A 25,577-nucleotide genomic window follows, 5' to 3' on the forward strand; every position below is an offset into this window, starting at 1 on the left:
AGGAAGCACTGAGGGTGGCAAGGGTGCAGAATGTACTCCGGTGGGGGACTTCAATGTCCATCACCAAGAGTGGCTCGGGAGCACCACTACTGACCGAGCTGGCCGAGTCCGAAATGACACAGCTGCTAGACTGGGTTTGTGGCAAGTGGTGAGAACCAACAAGAGGGAAAAACATACTTGACCTCATCCTCACCAACCAATGCTTCAGATGCATCTGTCCATGACAGTAGCGGTAGGAGTGACCACTGCACAGCCATTGTGGAGATGAAGTTCTGCCCTCACATTGAGGATACCCTCCATCATGCTAAATGGGATAGATTTCGAGCAGATCTAGCAACTCAAGGCTGGGCATACATGAGGTGCTGTGGGCCATCAGCAACAGCAGAATTGTACTCGAACACAATCTATATCCTCATGGCCTGGCATATCCCCCACTCTACCATTACCATCAAGCCAGGGGATCAACCCTGGTTCAATGAAGCTTGCAGGAGGGCATGCCAGGAGCAGCAGCAGGAATACCTAAAAATGAGCTGTCAACCTGGTGAAGCTATCACACAGGACTACTTGTGTGCCGAACAGCATAAGCAGCAAGTGATAGACAGAGCTAAGTGATCCCACAATCAACATATCAGATCTAAGTCCTGCCACATCCAGTCATGAATGGTGGTGGAAAATTAAACAGCTCACTGGAGGAGGCTCCACTAATATCCTCATCCTCAATGATGGAGGAGCCCAGCACATCAGTGCAAAAGGTAAGGCTGAAGCATTTGCTACAATCTTCAGCCAAAAGTGCCGAATGGATGATCCATCTTGGCCTCCTCCAGAGGTCCCCAGCATCACAAATGCCAGTCTTCAGCCGATTTGATTCATCCACATGATATCAAGAAATGGCTGAAGAAGCTGGGTACTGCAAAGGCTATGGGCCCTGACAATATTCTGGCAATAGTACTGAAGGCTTGTGCTCCAGAACTTGCCGCGCCCCTAGCCAAGCTGTTCCAGTACAGCTACAACATTGGCATCTACCCGGCTATGTGGAAAATTGCCCAGGTATGTCCTGTACATAAAAAGCAGAACAACGCCAATCACCGCCCCTTTGGTCTACTCTCGATCATCAGTAAAGTGATGGAAGGGGGTCATCAACAGTGCTATCAAGCGGCACTTGCTTAGCAATAACCTGCTCGCCCAGTTTGGGTTCCGCCAGGGCCACTCAGCTCCTGACCTCATTACAGCCTTGGTTCAAACATGGACAAAAGAGCTGAACTCCGGAGGTGAGGTGAGAGTGACTGCCCTTGACATCAAGGGTATTTGACCGAGTGTGGCATCAAGAAGACCTGGCAACCTGGAGACAATGGGGATCAGGGGGAAAGCTCTCTGCTGGTTGGAGTCATATCTTGTACAAAGGAATATGGTTGTGGTTGTTGGGGGTCAGTCATCTCAGCTCCAGGGCATCACTGCAGGAGTTCCTGAGGGTAGTGTCCTCGGCCCAACCATCTTCAGCTGCTTCATCATTAACCTTCCTTCCATCATAAGGTCAGAAGTGGGGATGTTCGCTGATGATTGCACAATGTTCAGCGCCATTCGTGACTCCTCAGATACTGAAGCAGTCCATGTCCAAATGCAACAAGACCTGGACAATATCCAGGTTTGGGCTGACAAGTGGCAAGTAACATTCGTGTCGCACAAGTGCCAGGCAATGACTATAGCCAACAAGAGAGAATCCAACCGTCACCCCTTGATGTTCAATGGCATTACCATCGCTGAATTCCCCCACTATCAACATCCTGGGGGTTCCCATTGACCAGAAACTGAACTGGACTAGCCATATAAATACTGTGGCTACAAGAGAAGGTCAGAGGCTAGGAATTGTGCGATGAGTAACTCACCTCCTGACTCCCCAAAGCCTGTCCACCATCTACTAGGCACAAAGTCAGGAGTGTGATGGAATATTCCCCACTTGCCTGGACGAGTGCAGCTCCAACAACACTCAAGAAGGTCGACACCATCCAGGACAAAGCAGCCGCTTGATTGGCATCACAGCCACAAACATTCACGTCCTCCACCATTGATGCACAGTAGCAGCAGTGTGTACCATCTACAAGATGCACTGCAGAAACTCACCAACGCTCCTTAGACAACACCTTCCAAACACACGAACACTACCACCTAGAAAGACAAGGACAGCTGATAGATGGGAACACCACCACCTGGAAGTTCACCTCGGATGAAGGCACACGAGTGGACTGGACCTATTTCGTTAAGCGGGTGCTGTTTGAGTGCTATGGGTTTAAAGCCGAGGATATCTTCTGCCTGCAAGATTTCCCCAGCGGTGGATATTTCAACATCACATTGAAAAGTGTCTCAGGATGCGTCAAGCTTCTGAAGGTCTTCAAAAAGAAAGGAAGCCAGGGCTGCTGTCCATCCTGTTTACTCTGTTACTGCAGAACCAGCTACTCACCATTCCTATGTTCCTAAATCCCAGGAAAAATCTGTAATACTGGCATCAGTAATACTAGTGTTCCATTTTAAGGTATAGAAGACCATTTCGGACAAATTTTACTGGTACCCTTCGTTTACAAGTTTTGCTGGTTTTTCCTTTTGGGCAATGCAGATTTACACCAACTCCTTTTCTAGAAACTGCTTCATGCATCCCAACAGTCCCATTGCTTTACTCTCATCTCCACCCTTCTCCAGTTCACGTTGGAATTATATTGGAGACATTAACATCAACTAGGTACAGTAAGGAGAACAGCAACAAACCCTGTGGCACTCCATCGGTTCTTCCCTCCCCCGCTTGCCATCACTTCATTAATAACTTCCCACTGTTTCCTTTCCGTCAGCCAATTCACTTTTAGCAGCAGCTTCTGATGAAGAACTTCATCAAAGGCTCCAGTTGATATCCGACTGCTCACTTAGAGACGTTACTTCTTCAAACAAGTCAGAAGGTCATCAGGCAGCATTGCCCTCTTTGACATCTTTCATGGTGTTGGCTGTGTGCTGTGATTCAGTGATTGCACTGTTACCTATCAAAACAGTAGATTGTGGGTTCCAGTCCCACTTCAGGAGCAGGAGTTTGAAAGCTAGGCTGACATTCCAGCGCATGCTGAAAGGGTGCTACATTGTCAGAGGTACTGGCTTTGACACATTAAACCAAGCTTGACCTCCTGGGTGGAAGTAAATGATCCCATGGTGCTATCTGAAGAAGAACAGGAAGTTTGGCCCAAGGTCCTGTTTGTGGGATCCTGCTGTGCACAAACATACTGTCACGTTTCCTACATTACTAATCGTAACTGCACTTTAAAAGTATTTATTTGGCTGTAAAGTGCTTCGGGTCGTCCTGAGGTTGTGAAAGAAGCTGTATAAATGCAGAGCTTTCTGTTTTGACTAATCTGTTTGATAATTCTCACACAGATGCTCCTTTGCTGCACTTCAGTACATTCGGCTCAGCCCTGAGAGAATGACACTCACATCTCCTCACATTCAGTACAGGGGGCTCCCTTGATCTGATGATCCAATATCATTAATAATCAGATTTCTGACTTCCCTGGTGCACCGTTTCCACACACATGAAGCAGTCGGGAAGCTGGTAACTTGTGCAGAACATCAAACATAGATTTGGTTCATTTTCCTCATTATTATTACCACCCCCTCATATCATACTTCCTGGCTATTTCTGCTTACATCTGATGAGGGAATTTATCTTTAAAAGCAATTGCATGACCATTTTAAAAGAATTTCTCACCTCCCCTCCTCTTATCTGTCTCTACAAATTTTCCAAGGGTAATATTTGGCAGGGCAAGGGTTACTTACTGCGTAAATATGAAGAGTTGAGTTTCTATTCAGTGGGGCGTATATTAAATGGTTGGTGCCCAGAGTAGGATCTTCCTTGCCCTTCCCTTCCTCCCTCCTCTTTTCTACACTCCAGCTGCTCCTGGGAAATTTCCCTTGCTCTGAAAGGGTTCAATGGTTTCTGGGCAGATCTTTTTGTCACACACAACATCTGTCGGTAATGAGTGGATTGTGTCTGCTTGAAATGCTGAGGCCACCCAGATGCCAAAATGAAGCAAATGATTGAAAGCTGAGCTGACTGCATTAGTTAATTGTGGCAGTTCCTCAGCAGGACTAATCTACTCTGACAGTACTAAGTGAAGGGAGCAACTTACACGGGGAACAGAAAGAATATTTAATGTGAAGAGAATGACCTCCATCATAAACCGAGCCACAGTTCATGGAATCAGACAGTCTGCCTCATTAATCTATCAGTCACAGGGAAAGAAGCTTCTCTCTTTGGTTCAAGTTTCTCTCCACCCCCTCCCTGTAGATGCTGAGCCTTGCCAGGGTACACTTCTAGGTGCACTGGATACCATCCACCACTATCTCCAACCACAATTCTTCATACTACTGAAGAGGTAGTAGGTTATTGAACCGTAGAGGGCATCACAGCAGTGTCCACTCATGGCCTCCCCCTCCAACAGTCCACATATGTTTTGCAGTAAAGATTCATTGAATAGCAAACAGAAGCACAAACCACAGCTTGATCTAGTTCAGTTCCTGGTCAAGGATGCTGAGATCAAGGGTGACACTTAAACACTGCCCTGGTGAAGCTCACTCAATTCAGACTAATTCATGAACCTGGGACCTTCCAATCGACGTAGATTCGACCTCTGTCACCAAGAGGGAACAGCAGCAATGTCACAGGGATTTCACCAACACATCCAGCCTCTCCTCCTAGTCATACACCATCCCAAAGTACACCACCATTCCCTCATCATCACTGGGTCCAAATCCTGGAAGTCTGTACCAAACAGCATTGTGTGACCACATTGCCGACATGGATTGCAACAGCACGAAAAGGAGCCATCATCAACTCCCCACGGCAATGGACAATAAATGATGGCCTTACCGGCGGCATGCACATCCCATGATCAAATAAATACATTGGTGAGTGGCTCCGAATCCAGCAAAGCAGTCAGATCATCAGGGATGTAGCCATCTCCTTAATAGCTGCAATGGTATGCGAGTTATCAGTGTTTAATTCCTGCTTCCCCACATTTAAAACCCCTACGTTCAATGTCTGTGCGTAATTCTGAAAGCAAACCTGACAGCCATTTCTCTCCCAATGCCCTCCAGTGACTTTGGGACAGTCACAAACCAGTTCAAAATGTGAAGTAGCTTTGGGACAGTCACAAACCAGATTCACATTGTGAAGTGACCTCAGGACAGTCACAAACCAGATTCACATTGTGAAGTGGCCTCAGGACAGTCACAAACCAGATTCACATTGTGAAGTGGCTTTGGGACAGTCACAAACCAGTTCAAAATGTGAAGTAGCTTTGGGACAGTCACAAACCAGATTCACATTGTGAAGTGGCTTCGGGACAGTCACAAACCAGATTCACATTGTGAAGTGGCCTCAGGACAGTCACAAACCAGATTCACATTGTGAAGTGGCCTCAGGACAGTCACAAACCAGATTCACATTGTGAAGTGGCCTCAGGACAGTCACAAACCAGATTCACAATGTGAAGTGGCTTTGGGACAGTCACAAACCAGTTCACATTGTGAAGTGGCTTCGGGACAGTCACAACCCGGTTCACATTGTGAAGTGGCTTTGGTACAGTCTGTCATGAAGCTATTAATGTATATAATATTATTGGAAAATATTTTTCTTTTAAAATCGAGGTTTAGTCTGTGTTTAATTGGATTAAAGCCAGCTAGTCTGGGTGCTTTGATGTGTACTAGTTTTGAGATGTAAGAGAGATAGAGTGCATCTGCATTTTTTGAATAGAGCATTCAAGAAGTGGTGTGAAAACTGACACCAATCTAGCAGCTACCAAGCAATGTTTATATTACTAATAAAATTGGTGCTATGAAAGGGGTTTTATTGTTAGAGATGTTTAGTTCAGAGGTTGGTGATACAATGAGAATTTACATTCAATGAGCGGTGGTTGACATAACTTCAGCAGTTTTGTGTGTGTAGAGCAGAGGCAATGTGAGATCAAAAGCAGGTGTAAACCTCCAACTGTCTCCACAGGAACCAAAGTGAAAAGAACCTCAATTTGTATCCGTAAGGTGAAAATGCTTTGCCCGGTGTCTGGTAAAGTATATGGGTTGCTGTTGCCTTAATGGAGATTAGTTTGGGAATTTGTTAAAAATTACGATACTAGCAATTTGTAGCCATGTGTGTATATATTTTAACATGTGCAAATTAATAAAAATATTTTATTTAGTTTCAAGTAAAACCTCTAGAACTGATGGACTGATTCCTGAATTTTGAGTCACATCGCAAACATAACACGTAAAATTATAGGTTATGACAGTTGTTTAAAGTTTCCCACTGAAGTTTTTAAATAAGTCTGTGTTACTAAATGCTCGGTGATAACAAGTCACAATCCAGTTCTCAATATGAAGTGACTTTGGGACATTCACAGCGCCGTTCACATTGTGAAGCGGTTTTGGGACAGTCACAACCCAGTTCACAATGTGAAGTGACTTTGGGACATTCACAATGCAGTTCACAATGTGAAATGACTTTGGGATAGTCACAGCCCAGTTCACAATGTGAAATGACTCTGGGACAGTCACAGCCCAGTTCACAATGTGAAATGGCTTTGGGACAGTCACAACCGAGTTCATAATGTGAAATGACTTTGGGATAGTCACAACCCAGCTCACAATGTGAAGTGGCTTCAGGACAGTCACAACCCAGTTCACAATGTGAAATGACTTTGGAACAGTCACAACCCAGTTCACATTGTGAAGTGGCTTCAGGACAGTCACAACCCAATTCACGATGTGAAATGACTTTGGGACAGTCACAACCCAGTTCACATTGTGAAGTGGCTTCAGGACAGTCACAACCCAGTTCACAATGTGAAGTGGCTTTGGAACAGGCGCAACCCAGTTCACAATGTGAAATGACTTTGGGACAGTCACAACCCAGCTCACAATGTGAAATGGCTTTGGGACAGTCACAACGCAGTTCACAATGTGAAGTGACTTTGGGACAGTCACAACCCAGTTCACAACGTGAAGTGACTTCGGGACAGTAACAACCCAGTTCACAATGCGAAGTGACTTTGGGACAGTCACAACCCAGTTCCCAATGTGAAGTGGCCTCAGGACAGTCATAACCCAGTTCACAATGTGAAGTGGCCTCAGGACAGTCACAACCCAGTTCACAATGTGAAGTGGCCTCAGGACAGTCACAACCCAGTTCACAATGTGAAGTGGCTTCAGGACAGTCACAACCCAGTTCACAATGTGAAGTGGCTTCACGACAGTCAGAACCCAGTTCGCAATGTGAAGTGACTTTGGGACAGTCACAACCCAGTTCACATTGTGAAGCGACTTTGTGACAGTCACAACCCAGTTCACAATGTGAAGTGGCTTCGCGACAGTCACAACCCAGTTCACAATGTGAAATAACTTTGGGACAGTCACAACCCAGTTCACAATATGATGTGGCTTCGCGACAGTCACAACCCAGTTCACAATGTGAAGTAGCTTCAGGACAGTCACAACCCAGTTCACAATGTGAAGTGGCTTCGCGACAGTCACAACCCAGTTCACAATGTGAAGTGGCTTTGGGACAGTCACAACCCGGTTCACATTTTGAAGTGGCTTTGGGACAGTCACAACCCGGTTCACATTGTGAAGTTACTTTGGGACAGTCACAACCCAGTTCACATTGTGAAGTGGCTTTGGGACAGGCACTACCCGCTTCACATTGTGAAGTGACTTTGGGACAGTCACAACCCAGTTCACATGTGAAGTGGCTTCGCGACAGTCACAACCCAGTTCATAATGCGAAGTGACTTTCGGACAGTCACAACCCAGTTCACATTGTGAAGTGACTTTCGGACAGTCACAACCCAGTTCACATTGTGAAGTGACTTTCAGACAGTCACAACCCTGTTCACATTGTGAAGTGATTTTGGGACAGTCACAATCCAGTTCCTTCCATCTCTGAAGCCAAATTCACTTAAATCTCATCCAAAGGTGATACAATGGCATAAAAATAACACGTCTCCAGTTCACTGAGCATGAAAATCATCATCCTTCTTCCCCTAATCTGACTACATCCGCACTCAATGAGGGAACAGATTTAGTGTAATAACCTGTTTACAACCAATCGGCAAAGAAATACTTGGTATGATATCAATCTTTACAATATTGATCAGGATGCGGAGGGGAGCTGCGTGTTTACTCCTGGACCACAAGCAGTGCTGGAAAAGCTCTGCACTGCTGGGCCCAGCAGATCCTACCTCCCTTTAGCTACCATGTCTACCAGGTCATGGCTGGAAACCTGACCCACAGTCATTAACTTTAAATGGCTGCTGAAACTTGAGGCATGTAACCCCTTTAACATCAGAATTATTGACCCATCTCACAAGCAGGTTATTCACCATATCCCCAACCCACTCCAATAAAACTGGAGGTGGAATTTTACACCGGCAGGATTTTATGATCCTGCCAAAGTCAATGGACTTTTGAACAACTCACTGCATTTAAGCCTCGCCCCCCACTGTGACGGGGCTGTAAAATTCTGCCCTTGAAATTTGACAATCATGGAGCAGGCTGGGCTGAGTTTCCTACAGCATTTAACACACACCCTATCAGCCTGGGGAGCTGAAATCCCTGCCAATCCATCCTCAATCAGTGAAAGACCAAATATCCCGTAATAATCTGTAACAATTATAGCTGCTGCTTCCCACACACAACTGTGTTATTATGTAATTACATTATCCAATTACAGAATCAGTCATCGTACACTGTGCCTGCTCTCTGGTAATCCCACTCCCCTACTCTTTCCCATTTCCCTGAAATTTTGATCCCGTTTATGGATTTATCTAATTCCCCTTTGAAAGTTGCTATTGGGTTTGCCTCCACCACTGTTTCATGTTGTGCATTTCAGATCTTAACAAGAGTCTGTGTAAAGGAAGTCCTCCACATCTCTCCTATGGTTCTTTTGTCAAATATTTTAGATTACATAGAATGATATAGAAAGTACTGCACAGAAACAGGCTGTTTAACCCAACTGGTCCATGCTGGTTTTTATGCTCCACATGAGCCTCCTATCTCTCATCTTCTAACCCTAACTGTATAAACTTCTACCTCTTTCTCCCTTATTTGTTTACCTGACTTTGCCTTAAATACATCTATGTTATTCACTTCAACCATTCCTTGTAGTAGTAAGTGCCACATTCTAACCGCTCTCTGGATGAAGAAGTTTCTCTTGAATTCCTGTCAGATTTATGAGCGTCTAGCTTCTATTCCTGGCTCCTATTCTAGTGTCCCCGCCAGGTGAAAACTTTTCCACTATGTCAACCTTATCAAACCCTCCCATAATCCTAAAGACTGCCATCAGGTCAGCCCTCAGTCAGAGAGCCCACCCTCTTCAATCTTTCCCAATATATACACCTCTCAGTCCTGCTATCATTCCTTTATTTGGTATCTTCTCCAACATTTCCACATCCTTTTTATGATACGGTGACCAGAACTGCTCATAGAGCTCAAGTGTGATGTAATGAAGTTTAACATAATTTCCCTGCTTTTCAATTTTTTTTCTATAGAAATGAAGCCCTGTACTTTGACGGCTTTTTTACAGCCTTTTTAACCTGGGTCACTACTGCTCCTGATTTCATGTGTGTGCACACGTGGATCCCCTCCCCTCCTCTACCCCACTGAAACTCTCGCTTAGGCAAATAAAATTAGACTGCATGGGACTGGGGGAAATGTACTAGTATGGATTGAGAATTGGTTAACAGACAGAAAGCAGAGAGTAGGAATAAACGGATCATTCTCAGGATGGCAGGCTGTTACTAGTGAGGTACCGCAAGGATCAATGCTAGGGCCACAGCTGTTCTCAATCTATATAAATGGTTTGGATGTGGGGACTAATTGTAACATTTCCAAATTTGCTGATGACCCCAAACTGGATGGGAATGTAAGTTGTGAGGAGGATACGAGGAGGCTTCAAGAGGACTTAAGACTGGCTAAATGAATGGGCTAGAACGTAGCAGATGGAATATAATGTGAATAAGTGTCAAGTTGTTCACTTTGGTAGAAAAAACAGAAAGACAGAATATTTCTTAAATGGTGAAAGGTTGGGAAGTGTTAGTGTCCACAGGGACCTCAGTGTCCTTGTTCATGAATCACTAAAAGCTAGCATGCAGGTGCAGCAAGCAATTGGGAAGACAAATGATATGTTGGCCTTCTTCGTGAGGGGATTTGAGTACAGTAATAAGGATGTCTTGCTGCAGTTATATAAAGCCTTGATGAGACCTCACCTGGAGTACTGTGCAGTTTTGGTTCCTTTATCTAAGGAGGTGACTTGATTGAGGTGTACAAAATTATGAGGGGAATAGATAGAGTGGACAGGATAAAATTGTTTCCCTTGGTGGAGAATTCTAGAACCAGTGGACATCGATTCAAAATAAGTGATAGAAGTTGTAGGGGGGACATGAGGAAGAACTTTTTTACGCAGAGAGTAGTGGGTGTCTGGAATTCGCTGCCCAAGTTGGTGGTAGAGGCAGAAACTCTAAACTCTTTTAAAAAGTACCTGGATCTGCACCTTAAGTGCTGTAAGCTGCAGGGCTATGGGCCGGGTGCAGGAAGGTGGGATTAGAAAGGTCACCTGGGTGTCCTCGGGCTAGTATAGACAAGATGGGATGAATGGCCTCCTTCTATGCTATAACTTTTCTATGGTTCTATGGTTCTATGGAAGAATGTACTTGCCATAGAGGAAGTGCGACAGAGATTCACCAGATTTATCCCTGTGATGACAAGATTGTTTTATGAGGAGAGATTGAGGAGACTGGGTCTGTTATTCCCGAGAGTTTTGGAGGGTGAGGGGTGACCTCATTGAACCTTACAAAATTCTTACCAGGCATGACAGGCTGGATATGGATGAGATGTTTCCCCTGGCTGGTGAGTCTAAAATCAGGGGACATCATCTCAGAATAAGGGGCAGGCCATTTAAGACTGAGATGAGGAGGAATTTCTTCACTCAGAGGGTAGTGAATCTTTGGAATTCTCCACCCTAGAGGGCTGTTGAAGCTTATTCATTGAGCATGTTCAAGACAGAAAGCGACAGATTTCTGGAGATTAATGACATCAAGGGATATGGAGATAGTGCGGGAAAGTGGCATTGAGGTAGATGATCAGCCATTATTTAAATAAATGGCGGAGCAGGCTCAATGGGCCGAATGGCCTATTCCTGTTCCTATGTTCCTATTTTCCAAGGAGTATCTGAATTCCTTATTCTTCTGACTGAAATGCACCACCACTAAGAGCAGCTCAGAGACCCAGAATCCTGCGGAGAGTAACTCACCTCCTGACTCCCAAAAGCCTGTCCGCCATCTACAAGGCACAAGTCAGGAGTGTGATGGAATACTCCCCACTTGCCTGGATGAGTGCAGCTCCCACAACATTAAAGAAGTTTGACACTGTCCAGGACAAAGCAGCCCCACTTGATTGCAGCCGACTTGATTGACACCCCATCCACCACTTTCAACATCTACTCCCTCCACCACCGATGCACAGTGGCAGCAGTGTGTACCATCTACAAGATGAACTGCAGAAACTCACCAAGACTCCTTCAACAGCACCTTCCAAACCCATGGCCACTACCATCTAGAAGAACAAGGGCAGCCGATAGATGCGAATACCACCCCCTGGAAATTCCCCTCCAAGTCACTCACCATCCTGACTTGGAAATATATCACTGTTCCTTCACTGTCACTGGGCCAAAATCCTGGAACTCCCTTCCTAACAGCACTGTGGGTGTACCTACAGCACATGGACTGCAGCGGTTCAAGAAGGCGGCTCACGACCACCTTCTGAAGGGCAACTAGGGATAGGCAGCACATGCTGGTCCAGCCAGTGAAGCCCACATCCCGTGAATGAATTTTTTAAAAACTCACCCATTTCTATATTGAAACTCATTTGCTATTTATGTGTCCATTCTGCAAGTTTGTTCACATCCTCTGGTATTGTCGTAGGCTTCCTCAGTATTAACTATACACCCCTCAATTTAGTGCCGACTGCAAACTTTGAAATTATACTTCTGATTCCTGAGTTGAATGGTGAACATGTGATCCTAGCACTGATCCTCCCACCTATTTGCCATCCTGAGTAACTCTCTGTTTTCTGTTCTTTAGTCAAATTACCATCCACTCTGCTACTGGTTCCCTGATTTCAGAAAATCTATGAGCTTACACTGCAGGACCTTATCAAATCTGTGTTCTCTGGTCACTGCAGACCTTGCTGCACTAGAATCACTTCCCCCACTTACTCTACCAGAAGCCCTCATGATTTTGAACACCTCAATTAAATCTCCCCTTAACTTGCTCTGCACAAACATGAATAGCCCCAGCATCTCCAGTCGCTCCAAATAACTGAAGTCCCTCATCCCTGGAACTGTTCCAGAAAATCCATGCACATTCCCAAAGGCCTTGACCTCCTTCCTAAATTGGAAGTATCATAATTCTCATAATATTTTTCTGGTTTATTGTGAAGTAGGTTTATGGGAGTAAGTATCATTGGGTCTGTGTGTGATTTAATTACATTTGGAAATCAAGTAGACTGTAAGTTTGAAATCATCAAAAGAAGCTAGGTGCTTGACATGCTAATGAGTAAACATGGATGCTGGCTTAGAATGTGAAGGGAATTTGCATATTTAGATAAATTAAGGGAAATCTTGATTTCAAAGGAATCTTATTCTGGTACAACTTGCCAGATAAGCAAGGCTAAGGAATGTGCTTATTTTTTCCCAAAGGTTACTGACAATATTGGCCCCATGAAAGTTTTTACGTTATGAGGAAGATACAGTTTCAAAAACATATGGAACAATAGAAATTACATATTAGAAATAGAGAAACTTATGTAAAGGAGAATGAAAGGTTATGTGTCAGAAGGCCATGTAAGATCTAACAGGAGTGTGTGAAATAGCCTTAATAATAAGCCTCCAGCATTTGTGCATAAGTCTGCTGTCTAACGAAACTGAAGCTGGGGAAAAGCCATTTGGAATTCAACTGTCCAGAATATTGTGTTAACTTGCTGAGTTGTTTTAAATCTAAAATCTATTTTTGGACCGTTGCCTTTAAGGGAGTGTAACTGGGAGCCAGGTTAATTAGGAATTTTAGGAGCTATTATAGTCATAATTATAGTCTTATGTATGTGCTTGAACTCTTTTATTTTGATAATAAATATTTCAATTTAATTTTTAAAATCTCTAAAAATCTTGGTGAACTTATTACTTCTGAATTCAGTGCACACATCTTGTAATAAATACAAATTGCAAAACTGTTGTGATAGCGCAACCAGGTTTCCCTCATGGATTTGGTCCACCTGGCACACATCATCTGCCACGTCACACAACACTGTCTGGAATTGGACACAATATTCCAGGCAAAACCTAACCAGTGGTTTAGAACGTTTAAGCAGAACATCCTTGCTTTTGTCCTATAGTGATAAAGCCTTTTTAACAGCCTTATCGCCTTGTCCAACCACCATCAAAGATTTGTGTATGTAAGCACTCAGGTCTCTCTTTCAATGCATCCCTTTAAAATTGTACCATTCAGTTTATGTTGCCTCTCTTCATTCTTCATTACAAAATGCATCACATCACACATCCCTGCTTTAAGTTTCATCAGCCATGCATCCTTCCATTCCACCAAACTGTCTATCACCTTCTGCGGTTTAATACTATCCTCCTCACTGTTTTGGAGTTTCATGTCATTTTCAAACCGTGAAACAATGTCTTGGTAACATATATGCTGGTAACATGGTCTTCATGTTCACTATGTTGATGGTGATGTTGGTGTTCACCATGTTGATGGTGATGTTAATGTTTGCTATGTAGATGATGGTGTGCTAATGTTGAGTCACAATGCTCAATAATCCTATATGCAGCCTTTGGGTGGTTTAAACTGGGAGCCCAGGGCTCCAATTTGCCATTATAATCTTCTAGGCTACTGTATTCAAGGACAAACTATCTGCCATGGAAAGTCCAGTAGATAAGATCCCAACCAAAACAGCAGCTCTGGAAAAAATGCAGTGGATCCCACTGAACTGGAATCACAAATCCTGCAAAATTCCCAAACATTCCACTCAAACTGGGTGGTGCAATTTGAACTGGGATCCTTCCACATTTCAGCTGCATTGACAGGGCCTACAGAAGTCCAGCATTAATTGTTACATTTTCAATGTGCTGTGGTTCTCCAATGTGGACAAAGGAAGGTGAACAACTGCATGCACCTCAGGATGTGCCAAGGCACTTTCCAGCCAATTACATACTTTTAAAGTGTAGTCACTGCTCGAATGTAGGAAAAACAGTGATATTTTGTGAACCATGAACAGCAACATCATGATGAGAATATAATCTGTTGCAGCGATGTTGATTGAGGGATAACTTTTGGCTTGTATATCGAGAAGAACTCCCCTGCTCTTCTTCAAAATATTACCATGGGATCCTTTACAACCAGCTGAGAGGGCACAGGGGTCTCAATTAATGTCCGGCCTGAAAGACTGATAATATTGTCTGAATAATATTACAGGAGTGATGCCCTTTAAGGCCGGGCAGGGAGACAATGTATTCAGGTCAACTCAGCATTAGCTGGAGCACTGGGATTAATTTACTCAGTGGTGCCCACTAACAAAATTACGAGTAATGAACTAGTTCTAATGAATTTACTTTCTCTCTAGGATCTTATTAACACATTAATCAGAGGCTGAGTACGTTGGAGGGAAGTAAGATTGAACTACTATCCCTTCAGGCTGTCTTTGTCCTAGAGATGATGAAATATGAATATCATTGTTCATTTTATGATTGCCCCATAATCCAAACTCTCAGAGTGAATGAATGTGGCAAGAAAATCTCCCTCATCAGACACACTCACCCTCAATCAGCGCAACTTAATCACTCAACACAACTCCCCCTCACTCAGCAGCTCTCCTTCGAGTGTCGAATGTCCAGTTATAAGTTACAATGAGACAAGGGCTCAGGTATTCACGCATTGATCATGTTCCTCTCACTCAGCCTCACTCTAATTGACAAGACATTCAGACATAAATCAACTGAATACATGCTGCAAACTTTGCCGGCGTTTGAAGTCATCTGTTGTTCCCAGGGGATTTTTCTTCCTTTTTTGCAGCTCATTAATGTGCAGATTCCTAGCTGAAGATTGTGAATGCTCACTGACATTAGCACAGAACAATAGGGATGACAGCCTGAGAGACTGAGCCTCAACATTAACAAATCTGTCTCTCTTTGCAGTTAGTGACTAACCAGCTGCAGATTTCTGCACTCTCTGCTCTCATTTTGCATAAATCACGATGTCTCCAAACCATCCCAGCAGAATTCTGCTGATTAATTGTCAATCAACCAGCAAAAGGCTCTTTAGCACGGAGCATTCACTCTCCCAGTCACCAGGGGAGGCTGGAATGCCAATCTCCTACCTGACACCAATGCCCACCCATCCTGTCAGCACAGGGGTGGGAGGAGGAAGAGAAATCACCACTGCCAGCCATGAGCTTGGGGAGCCTGAGCAACTGCCCCCCACCCCCCCATCAACAAAAAAGTGTGTGCTTTGGCGTGTAAACGGGACAGTGAATGACACCGCCTTGGGATGATGGATTTCCATTTGAGAGTCTCCCCTCTCTATGGAGTGCCAGATAACGTACAGTGGAAACACTCAGGGTTACTAAGACTCCAGTGGTGCTATGGTAATGCTTCAATAGGAACGGTCATTTTTTGGTTGGTGTAAGTTGAGGAATATTCACCCTCAAATATCAAAACATCAAAATATAACACAAGGCCAGGATCCGATCAGCAGGCATCAGATAAACTCCCTGACTAGACTGAGAATGTGTGTTGCTGATCAATCTTCAGCTCTCTCGTGGCTGTTCCACCAGGTTTATAGTGTTTTCATGACTAACAAAGAGAAATTGGCTATCAGCCCTTTCAATTGGACAGCACTGAGGCAGGGAGTTACATTAAAAGATTAACTTTAAAGTCTCATCTTTGAAAACCCACACAGAAGGCCCCATTGTGTTTCTGGTCCCCACTGTGGCCTAGGTTTTTGCTTCAGTGAGACCTTTTATCCAATAGCACTTCCTACATTTCCAGGGGAATGAGCCAGAATGACTGTTCACAAATAAACGAGACAGTGTTGGTTCTCAATCAGATAGTAACTCCAGTCAGCAAGAGAAACAGAGAGAAAGAGAATGGGAGAGAACAAGAGAGAGAGAGAGAACAAGTACAAGAAAGAGAGAGAGAATAAGAACCAAGAACGAGAGAGAGAATGAGAGAGAGGGAATGAGGGAGATTGAGAGAGAGAGAACGAGTACTAGAGAGAGCACTAGAACAGAGAATGAGAGAGAAAACGAGAGAGAGGAAACAATAAGAGAACAAGAAGAGAGAGGGAGAGAATGAGAGAGAGAAAACGAGAGAGAGAGAGAGAGAGAGAGAATCAGAGGATGAGAGAAAGAGAGACAAAACAGAAAAAGTCACTATTTCCACCCATTTCATTTTTCATTTTTCTATTTTTTTTTTAATCAGGAGAGGGGTCACGATCCAGGGTGATGGACTTGTCCTTAAATGTGTCACAGCAAGATGCTGGATTACAGCTACCATGAGCAAATACAATCAGACACTGACTCTTGACCCCCAGCTATGGGACCACTCCCCAGTGCTGGATCACCCTGTGAGACTCACCTTCTTGGTGTAGTCCATAGCTTTCAGAATCGAAAGGTTCAGAGTCTCCAAGCAGGCAAGAACATCCTCATAATCTCCCATGTGGGAGGCAAAGTAATCTAGAGAGAGGAAGAGCAGAACGTGGGTTATTATTGGTCTGACCTACATTCGAGTAATGAAAGTGGCTTTGACCTCCACCCAAGCCCTTCCTTCCATGACCAATCGTCACACCTTCATAGGCAGAGTTCTTACAGTCTTCATCATTCCCAAAGGACACTGACTCCCACTGGGACACAGTTCCACCAATGTTGCTGGCACCTCGCCAACCCCCATGACACCTCACCCATAGGAACACAGGTGTGTCAGTCTGGAAAATGAGGCATCAACAAGATATTTGACAATGTGGACTTCTGACGAAAAATGTTAACTCTGCTTCTCTCTCCACAGACGCTGCCAGAACTGCTGAGTCTTTCCAGAGTTTTCTGTTTTGATGACAGTATGGGGACTTCAGTGGGTGAGGGGATTCAATTCTCTGCTCACATACAGATGCTTTCTCACAGGGGTGACTGGAACTGGCATCAGGGATGGGAATCTCAGCTGATTGCCCCTTCAATCTACCATGATCACTGATGCCAATGTATCTCCTGACCATTGCTATGACTGGGATCAGCTAACAGAGCACAGGTTTAGGGCAGGATTTTCAATTCCAGGCCCTGACCACACAAAGCAAGTTCCAGACACACCCAGCCAGATTTTTAAAGGGCCAGGTCAGTTAATGGCAGGAAGTGGGCTCAGTTAAGGTCGGTGGGTGGGCTCCCAAGGCTGGAGGGTCAACAGGAGGCTATCCAGCACTGACACATTGGCAGCTTTGCTGAGGAAGAGACACAGATTCTTAATGGAGGGAGAGAGGGAGAGGGAGAGGATACCCTCTGAAGAAGAGGTGAGTTTTTTAAAGATTTAAAATGGCCACAGCTGCCCAGCCATGATGATGGAGGGATAAAAACAAGAAACTACTGCGGATGCTGGAAATCCAAAACAAAAACAGAATTACCTGGAAAAACTCAGCAGGTCTGGCAGCATCGGCGGAGAAGAAAACAGTTGACGTTTCGAGTCGTCATGACCCTTCAGCAGAACTGAGTAAAGTTAGGAGAGGGGTGAAATATAAGCTGGTTTAAGGTGGGGGATGGCGGGGGGGGGGGGGGGGGGGGGGGCGTGTGTGGGGGGAGGGAAGTTGGTGGGGGGGTGGTTGTAGGGACAAGCAAGCAGTGATAGGAGCAGATAATCAAAAGATGTCATAGACAAAAGGAACAAAGAGGTGTTGAAGGTGGTGATATTATCTAAGAAAATGTGCTAATTAAGAATGGATGGCAGGACACTCAAGGTACAGCTCTAGTGGGGGTGGGGTGGAAAGATTGACAAGGTATTACAGTTATAGATTTAAAAATAATGGAAATAGGTGGGAAAAGAAAAATCTATATAAATTATTGGAAAAAACAAAAGGGAGGGGGAAGAAACGGGAAGGGGGTGGGGATGGGGGAGGGAGTTTAAGATCTAAAGCTGTTGAATTCAATATTCAGCCCGGAAGGCTGTAAAGTGCCTAGTCGGTAGATGAGGTGCTGTTCCTCCAGTTTGCGTTGGGCTTCAGTGGAACAATGCAGCAAGCCAAGGACAGACATGTGGGCAAGAGAGCAGGGTGGAGTGTTAAAATGGCAAGCGACAGGGAGGTTTGGGTCTTTCTTGCAGACAGACCGCAGGTGTTCTGCAAAGCGGTCGCCCAGTTTGTGTTTAGTCTCTCCAATGTAGAGGAGACCACATTGGGAGCAACGAGTGCAGTAGACTAAGTTAGGGGAAATGCAAGTGAAATGCTGCTTCACTTGAAAGGAGTGTTTGGGCCCTTGGACGGTGAGGAGAGAGGAAGTGAAGGGGCAAGTGTTGCATCTTCTGCGTGGGCATGGGGAGGTGCCATAGGTGGGGGTTGAGGAGTAGGGGGTGATGGAGGAGTGGACCAGGGTGTCCCGGAGGGAACGATCCCTACGGAATGCCGCCAGGGGGTGGTGAAGGGAAGATGTGTTTGGTGGTGGCATCATGCTGGAGTTGGCGGAAACGGCAGAGGATGAACCTTTGAATGCAGAGGCTGGTGGGGTGATAAGTGAGGACAAGGGGGACCCTATCATGGTTCTGGGAGGGAGGAGAAGGCATGAGGGCGGATGCGTGGGAGATGGGTCGGACACGGATGAGGGCCCTGTCAACGACCGTGGGTGGAAAACCTCGGTTAAGGAAGAAGGAGGACATGTCAGAGGAACTGTTTTTGAAGGTAGCATCATCAGAACAGATGCGACGGAGGTGAAGGAACTGAGAGAATGGGATGGAGTCCTTACAGGAAGCGGGGTGTGAGGAGCTGTAGTCGAGGTAGCTGTGGGAGTCGATAGGCTTGTAATGGATATTGGTGGACAGTCTATCATCAGAAATTGAGACAGAGAGGTCAAGGAAGGGAAGGGAAGTGTCAGAGATGGACCATGTGAAAATGATGGAGGGGTGGAGATTGGAAGCAAAATTAATAAATTTTTCCAGGTCCCGACGAGAGCATGAAGCCGTACCGAAGTAATCATCGATGTACCGGAGAAAGACTTGTGGGAGGGGGCCGGAGTAGGACTGGAACAAGGAATGTTCCACATACCCCATAAAGAGACAGGCATAGCTGGGGCCCATGCGGGTACCCATAGCCACACCTTTTATTTGGAGGAAGTGAGAGGAGTTAAAGGAGAAATTGTTCAGTGTGAGAACAAGTTCAGCCAGACGGAGAAGAGTAGTGGTGGATGTTCTTCCTTGAACAGAGGCCCAAACAATCCCCATCCACCACGACTCTCCCCCGTCTGGCAACAGGACCTTATTAGGCCTCATAATTCTCAGTGATTGCCTTGAATCGGTAGCCGGCTGGGAAGCAGTGGGCAGCTAATCCAACACTGAGCCGCCCTCATTGAAAATGGCTCAGGGTGCGGATTGTGGCAGCGAACTGGCACGTAGGCTGGCGGCAACCAAAGTGCAGGCTGTGCAGCTCCTAGCTAGGCCCCAGACAAAATTAAACATCCCAGCCTTAGGAGTGAACCTTCTACAATTCCACTCGGCAATACCAACAGGGCCATGGCAAGCAGCATGGGGTACTAACATTTACATTGCACTCGATCATACTCAGTACTGTGTCCCATTCTCACTCGGTAATGTGTGCCTCACTCCCTCTTAGTGTTCTATCACTCTCTCAGTTTACGGTATATGTACTCCTTCTCTCTCTCTGGAGCACACTCTGTCACTCACTTCCTTTCCTTCACAGTCACCCTGTGCTATCTCCATCCTGCGATACATCATTGAGTATGTGTGAACCAAAAAGCAAGGCTAAATTGCCAGAAAGTCTTCGATGAGAAGAGGACAGGATGTGGGTTCCTGTCCGTGAGCTTCACTGTGAACACTGTCAGTTGTGTTTGTGCTCAGTGAGTGAATAAGGGGCGGTGTAGGGTCAGCAAGGGGTGGAGGGGTCTGTAAGGGGTGAGGGTCAATAAAGCAAGGTGGGGTTCAGTAGGGGCATGGGATCTGTAAAGAGGGTCAGTTACGGGTGGTGGAGGTCAGTCAGTAAGGGGCATAGGGTTAGGCAGAGGTTGGTGAGTAAGGTGGGGGTTGGGGGTCGGTGAGTAAGGGGAGGTGGGGTCGCTGACGAAGGGAGTGGGAGTTGGTGAGTAAGGGAGTAGGGGTCGGTGAGTAAGGAGGGAAATGGGGGTCAGTGAGTAAGGGGGGTAGTGGGAGTCAGTTACTAATGGGGGAGTGGGGTGGGTGAGTAGGGGTAAGTGGGCGTCGGTGAGTAAGGGAGTGGGGGTCAGTGAGTAAGGGGGATGTGGGGGCCGGTAAGTAAGGGAGTGGGGGTCAGTAAGGGAGGAGTGGGGTGGGTGAGTAAGGGGGGGTGTGGGGGCCGGTGTGCAAGGGAGTGGGGGTCAGTAAGGGGTGGGTTGGGTGGGTGAGTAAGGGGGCCATGGGGGCCGGTGAGTAAGGGAGTGGGGGTCAGTGGGTAAGGGGGAGTGGGGTGGGTGAGTAAGGGAATGGGAGTCAGTAAGGGGGTAGTGAGGTGGGTGAGTAAGGGGGGCATGGGGGCTGGTGTGTAAGGGAGTGGGGGTCAGTAAGGGAGGAGTGGGGTGGGTGAGTAAGGGGGAGTGAGGGCTGGCGTGTAAGGGAGTGGGGGTCAGTAAGGGGGGAGTGGGGTAGGTGAGTAAGGGGGGGCGTGGGGGCCGGTGTGTAAGGGAGTGGGGGTCAGTAAGGGGGGATTGGGATGGGTGAGTAGGGGTAAGTGGGCGTCGGTGAGTAAGGGAGTGGGGGTCAGTAAGGGAGGAGTGGGGTGGGTGAGTAAGGGGGGCGTGGGGGCCGGTGTGTAAGGGGACGTAGGGGCCGGTGTGTAAGGGAGTGGGGATCAGTAAGTAAGGGGGGAGTGGGGTGGGTGAGTAAGGGGACGTAGGGGGCCGGTGTGTAAGGGAGTGGGGTGGGTGAGTAAGGGGACGTAGGGGGCCGGTGTGTAAGGGAGTGGGGGTCAGTAAGGGGGGAGTGGGGTGGGTGAGTAAGGGGACGTAGGGGGCCGGTGTGTAAGGGAGTGGGGGTCAGTAAGGGGGAGTGGGGTGGGTGAGTAAGGGGACGTAGGGGGCCGGTGTGTAAGGGAGTGGGGGTCAGTAAGGGGGAGTGGGGTGGGTGAGTAAGGGGACATAGGGGCCGGTGTGTAAGGGAGTGGGGGTCAGTAAGGGGGGAGTGGGGTGGGTGAGTAAGGGGACGTAGGGGCCGGTGTGTAAGGGAGTGGGGGTCAGTAAGGGGGGAGTGGGGTGGGTGAGTAGGGGTAAGTGGGCGTCGGTGTGTAAGGGAGTGGGGGTCAGTGAGTAAGGGGGGAGTGGGGTGGGTGAGTAAGGGGGCGTAGGGGCCGGTGTGTAAGGGAGTGGGTGTCAGTGAGTAAGGGGGGAGTGGGGTGGGTGAGTAAGGGGGCGTAGGGGCCGGTGTGTAAGGGAGTGGGGGTCAGTAAGGGGGGAGTGGGGTGGGTGAGTAAGGGGGCGTAGGGGCCGGTGAGTAAGAGACCCTCGTTATCACAGATAGGAGTAGACACAGAGAGGATCCAGTTCGAGCCCTGCTTCTATTCTCCACGTAGTGATGAGTGTAAATGTGGGATGAGTGCGATTAGGCACGTTACATTGTAATGTTAACACTGAACTGGTCACTGGGTTTAGTGAAATTTTACTGGCAGCTTTTACTTTTAACTGGAAGTATTGAGTTGTTGGTAGCAGGTGAGTGAGGCCTGTAAATTTATATCAAACCTTTGGTGGACTGAACAGCTCTGGTTTCTGGATTAGGAAAAGAACTGCAAGGGAGCACAAAGGATTTCCTGGGATGATACCAGGACTGGGAGACTATAACCATCAGGAAAGACTGAACAGGCTGGGGCTCTTTTCTCTCAAAAAGTGATGGCTGAGGGGTGACTTGATAGAGGATTACCAAATTTTGAAAGGGCTTTAGTAACATAGGGACTTGCAAACGTGAATAGAACTAGGAGCCATAAATATCAAATAGTCACTGATAAGTCCAATAGGGAATTCAGGAGGAACTTCTTGACCCAGGGAGCGTTAAAAACGTGGAACTTGTCATCAGAAGGAATTACTGAAGCGTACAGCACAGAATCATTTAAAAGGAAGCTAGGAAAGTGCCTGAGGGAGAGTGGATGAGAAGGATGTTGATAGGGTTATGGAAGTTGAAAGGAGCGTAAAAACAAATAGGCTGTTTCTGTACTGTAAACATACAAAAACAGCTTGACCACAAATGTAAGAGTCAATGCAATTCCCAGAACAGGTTGCTTGTTATCTTGTGGCTGTTTCTACAGTAAGCACAATCTCTCATTTTTGTGCCATTCGATCACCTGAGCAGGATGTAAGAGAGACAATTTCTCAAATCATTCCACAAAATGGATTTTTTTAAAAAGGACTGCAGAGCAAAATTTAAATAATGAAGCTTCTGAACCTCACTTCTGGGCAGATTCCAACTCTCCAATTTAGCAGTTCCCCTTCAGTGTTGCAGGATTGCAGGTGAGAGAGAAAATAGTGGAGAGAGTAAGTGATAAGAGGGAGCTTCCACCCTCAACAGGCACAGCTCTGAATACTAAGCCCTTCTCTTGTTGCCTCTCTGACTCTGAGGCCAGTTGTGGAAGCTCAGTGCCAAATTCATTAGTTCACCCAGCATGGGCTGGAGATTGAATGTGGCACCTTGTGTAGCTCAATACTGAGCTGCAATTGGCTGAGCTGTGTATTAATCAGTTCCAATTCAGCGATGCACTAAATGCAGTTCAAAGAAATGGCAATGGTGGCATTTCCGCTCAGCTAGATTGGCACATGTAAACCGCGTGCCATTCCCTAATGCAACCACCCGCAAGCTGGCATCTCCTCTTCCAACATTTCACCCAGCTTCCTCTGGCCGGGAAGCTCGAGAAGGCAATTGCTATGGTGCTGTGGCAACCCCAGCAGCCTCAGCTGTCATGGATCCCCTCTATTGGAACCAGGTCAGCATTGGAAAGAGGCAAGAAACAGGGGAAAACATTTGGCTGAAAGGAGAAAGAGGGAAAAAAGGATGATGACCAGACTTAGCCATTCCCTGTGACAGCGTGAGAGACACACCTCACACCTGGACAGCAACAACTTTGGTGCCTGGCAATAAATTAACCCCCATGGACACACACGGTGACTAACACCCAACAAAGTGCCCCAGCACCAGACTGTGGCCCAGCAGACTTGTTAAGGCTGCTAGCAAAGCAGTGGAAAAGAAGGCAAGATTCCCCGACTTACCACAGAGCTCCTTGGTGTCCACATGACTGCAGCAAACAGAAAAGAAGATAGAAGACAGACAGAAAAACAGACAAGGAGAGAGAAAGACACTTAATTACTTCATAGAACGACAGACTGACAAGTAATCTCAGATCAATGCTACCGAATATCAGAGCCTGGTTTTTGACTCAAACACCAAAAGTGAAAGATTACAGTCAATCACCAACAAGCGATTCTTTTCCTAATTCCTAATCCTTGCCCCTTTATGCAATCTTCATTTGAATTCTGTAGGAAAAAGGCCAAAGTTCAACCAGCTTATAAAACAGGCCAAATTGGTAACGGCTCCACAGCCATCCACCTCAATGTATAAATATGTACAGTGCCTTTCAAGTTGTTACCATAGCAACAGTGCTATTTTAAGCAATAGGTTGCTGTACCAAAAGAAAAATCATCCTGGGTTTTAAAGTAGAACTTCAAGGGTCCCTGGATCTGACAGGCAGTGAACTATTTATCACAACTAAGAGAATGTGGAGGTGCACCATTCTGTTTAAACTATCAAGACCTAAAACTTGAATCAAGCCTGAATCATGATGTGAGCCTGGGCAGGACCACAGCACATTTGTCCACCAGATCCAACCAACGAGCTGATGGTAGCCATCATAGAGCGAGAGGAAGCCCTAGCACAGTCCCAGGTCATTATGAGACCTCAAGAGGGGAAAAACAATTGTTGAGCGACAGTGGCCTGTGGATTTGGCAAGAAAGCAGGGCAGAACCCCTGTTCCTTCTAGCTCCAATGCAGGATAAATAACGAAATAAAACCTTACCTTTTAGAATGTGGCCTCCCCGGATCCTTGATCCGACTGCCAAACATTCTCACATCAGGGAATCAGACGCTTGTGGCCTCAAGTTCCATTACAGTGTCTTCAGCACAGAAGCCAGGTGACATTCCCTGTGCAGTACTGAGGGGGTGCTGAACTGTCAGATGTGCTGTCTTTTGGTTGACATATTAAGCCATATTAGACTTTCCTCTCAAGTAGAAGTAAAATATCTCTGGGCACTATTTTGTGGACAAGCAATTGGGGTTCGCCAAATGATCTGGTCAATATTTATCCCTCAATCAACATCACTAAAACAGGTTATCAGGGCATAATACTATAGGTCTTTGCGGGATCTTGTCATGCCCAAAATAGGCTGCCTCATATCTAACATTACAACAGTGACTACAGGTCCTTCATTGGCTCTGGAGCACTTCTGAGAATGTGAAAGATGCTATAAAAATGCAAGCCTTTCTTCCTTGGGGAAGATCTTCCAGAAGATACTAAAGATTAAAATTGGGTAAAAGTGACAACTGACCCGAGTCCATTTGTTTCTTATTTCATTGGTACAGTTCCACTTATCTGCATTGTTTAACTATTAATCAGTCAGGCCGTGCTGAAAGGAGAAAGAGATGTAGAGAGCGATAGAGAGCAGTAAACTGAATTTACAAACAAAACAGAGCATTTCAGTTTGGATCTATGAATTCATAAATCCAAACGTAACTCGCAGAGCAACTTTCAGGATGAGAACCAGCTTCATGCCTAATGTACAGGGATTTCAATTAAATGCCCATTGGTAGGACAGTGATATTAAACCTTGACTAAATCATGAGCTTTCAGAGTAATGTGACATAATTTGATCAGAGAAAAAAAAGATTCAGCACACTCAGGAATACAGTCAGAGAGCGAACGAGAAAGTGGAAGAGGGAGAGAGACTGGGTCAAGGTTAGGAGATACAGACAGAGAGAGGCTGGGAAGGGATAAGGAAAGTTGCAGTCAGATTGAGACTGTCCAATCCCAGGGCAGGTACAGCACGCGGTTAGATACAGAGTAAAGTTCCCTCTACACTGTCCCCATCAAACACTCACAGGGCAGGTACAGCACGGGGTTAGATACAGATAAAGCTCCCTCTACACTGTCCCATCAAACACTCCCAGTGCAGGTACAGCACGGGGTTAGATACAGAGTAAAACTCCCTCTACACTGTCCCATCAAACACTCCCAGTGCAGGTACAGCAT

At 46.1% G+C, this 25,577-nt stretch overlaps 1 protein-coding gene across 3 annotated transcripts in view; it reads right to left on the minus strand.

Annotated features, from left to right (window-relative positions):
• necab2 (N-terminal EF-hand calcium binding protein 2) overlaps positions 1-25,577 on the minus strand; it is a 183,454-nt gene that overhangs the window by 102,016 nt on the left and 55,861 nt on the right. For 2 of the 3 annotated variants that reach the window (XM_078542942.1, XM_078542941.1), the window contains exons 4-5: positions 23,545-23,570; positions 16,718-16,815 (exon numbers count right to left, since the gene is read on the minus strand). In XM_078542942.1, the coding sequence (XP_078399068.1) occupies positions 16,718-16,815; positions 23,545-23,570 (124 nt within the window). The remainder of the gene's footprint in view (positions 1-16,717; positions 16,816-23,544; positions 23,571-25,577) is intronic. The other variant, XM_078542944.1, reaches the window with a different exon arrangement.

The sequence above is a fragment of the Cetorhinus maximus genome, chromosome 6, assembly GCF_964194155.1.
Source record: "Cetorhinus maximus chromosome 6, sCetMax3.hap1.1, whole genome shotgun sequence".
NCBI lineage: Eukaryota > Metazoa > Chordata > Chondrichthyes > Lamniformes > Cetorhinidae > Cetorhinus > Cetorhinus maximus.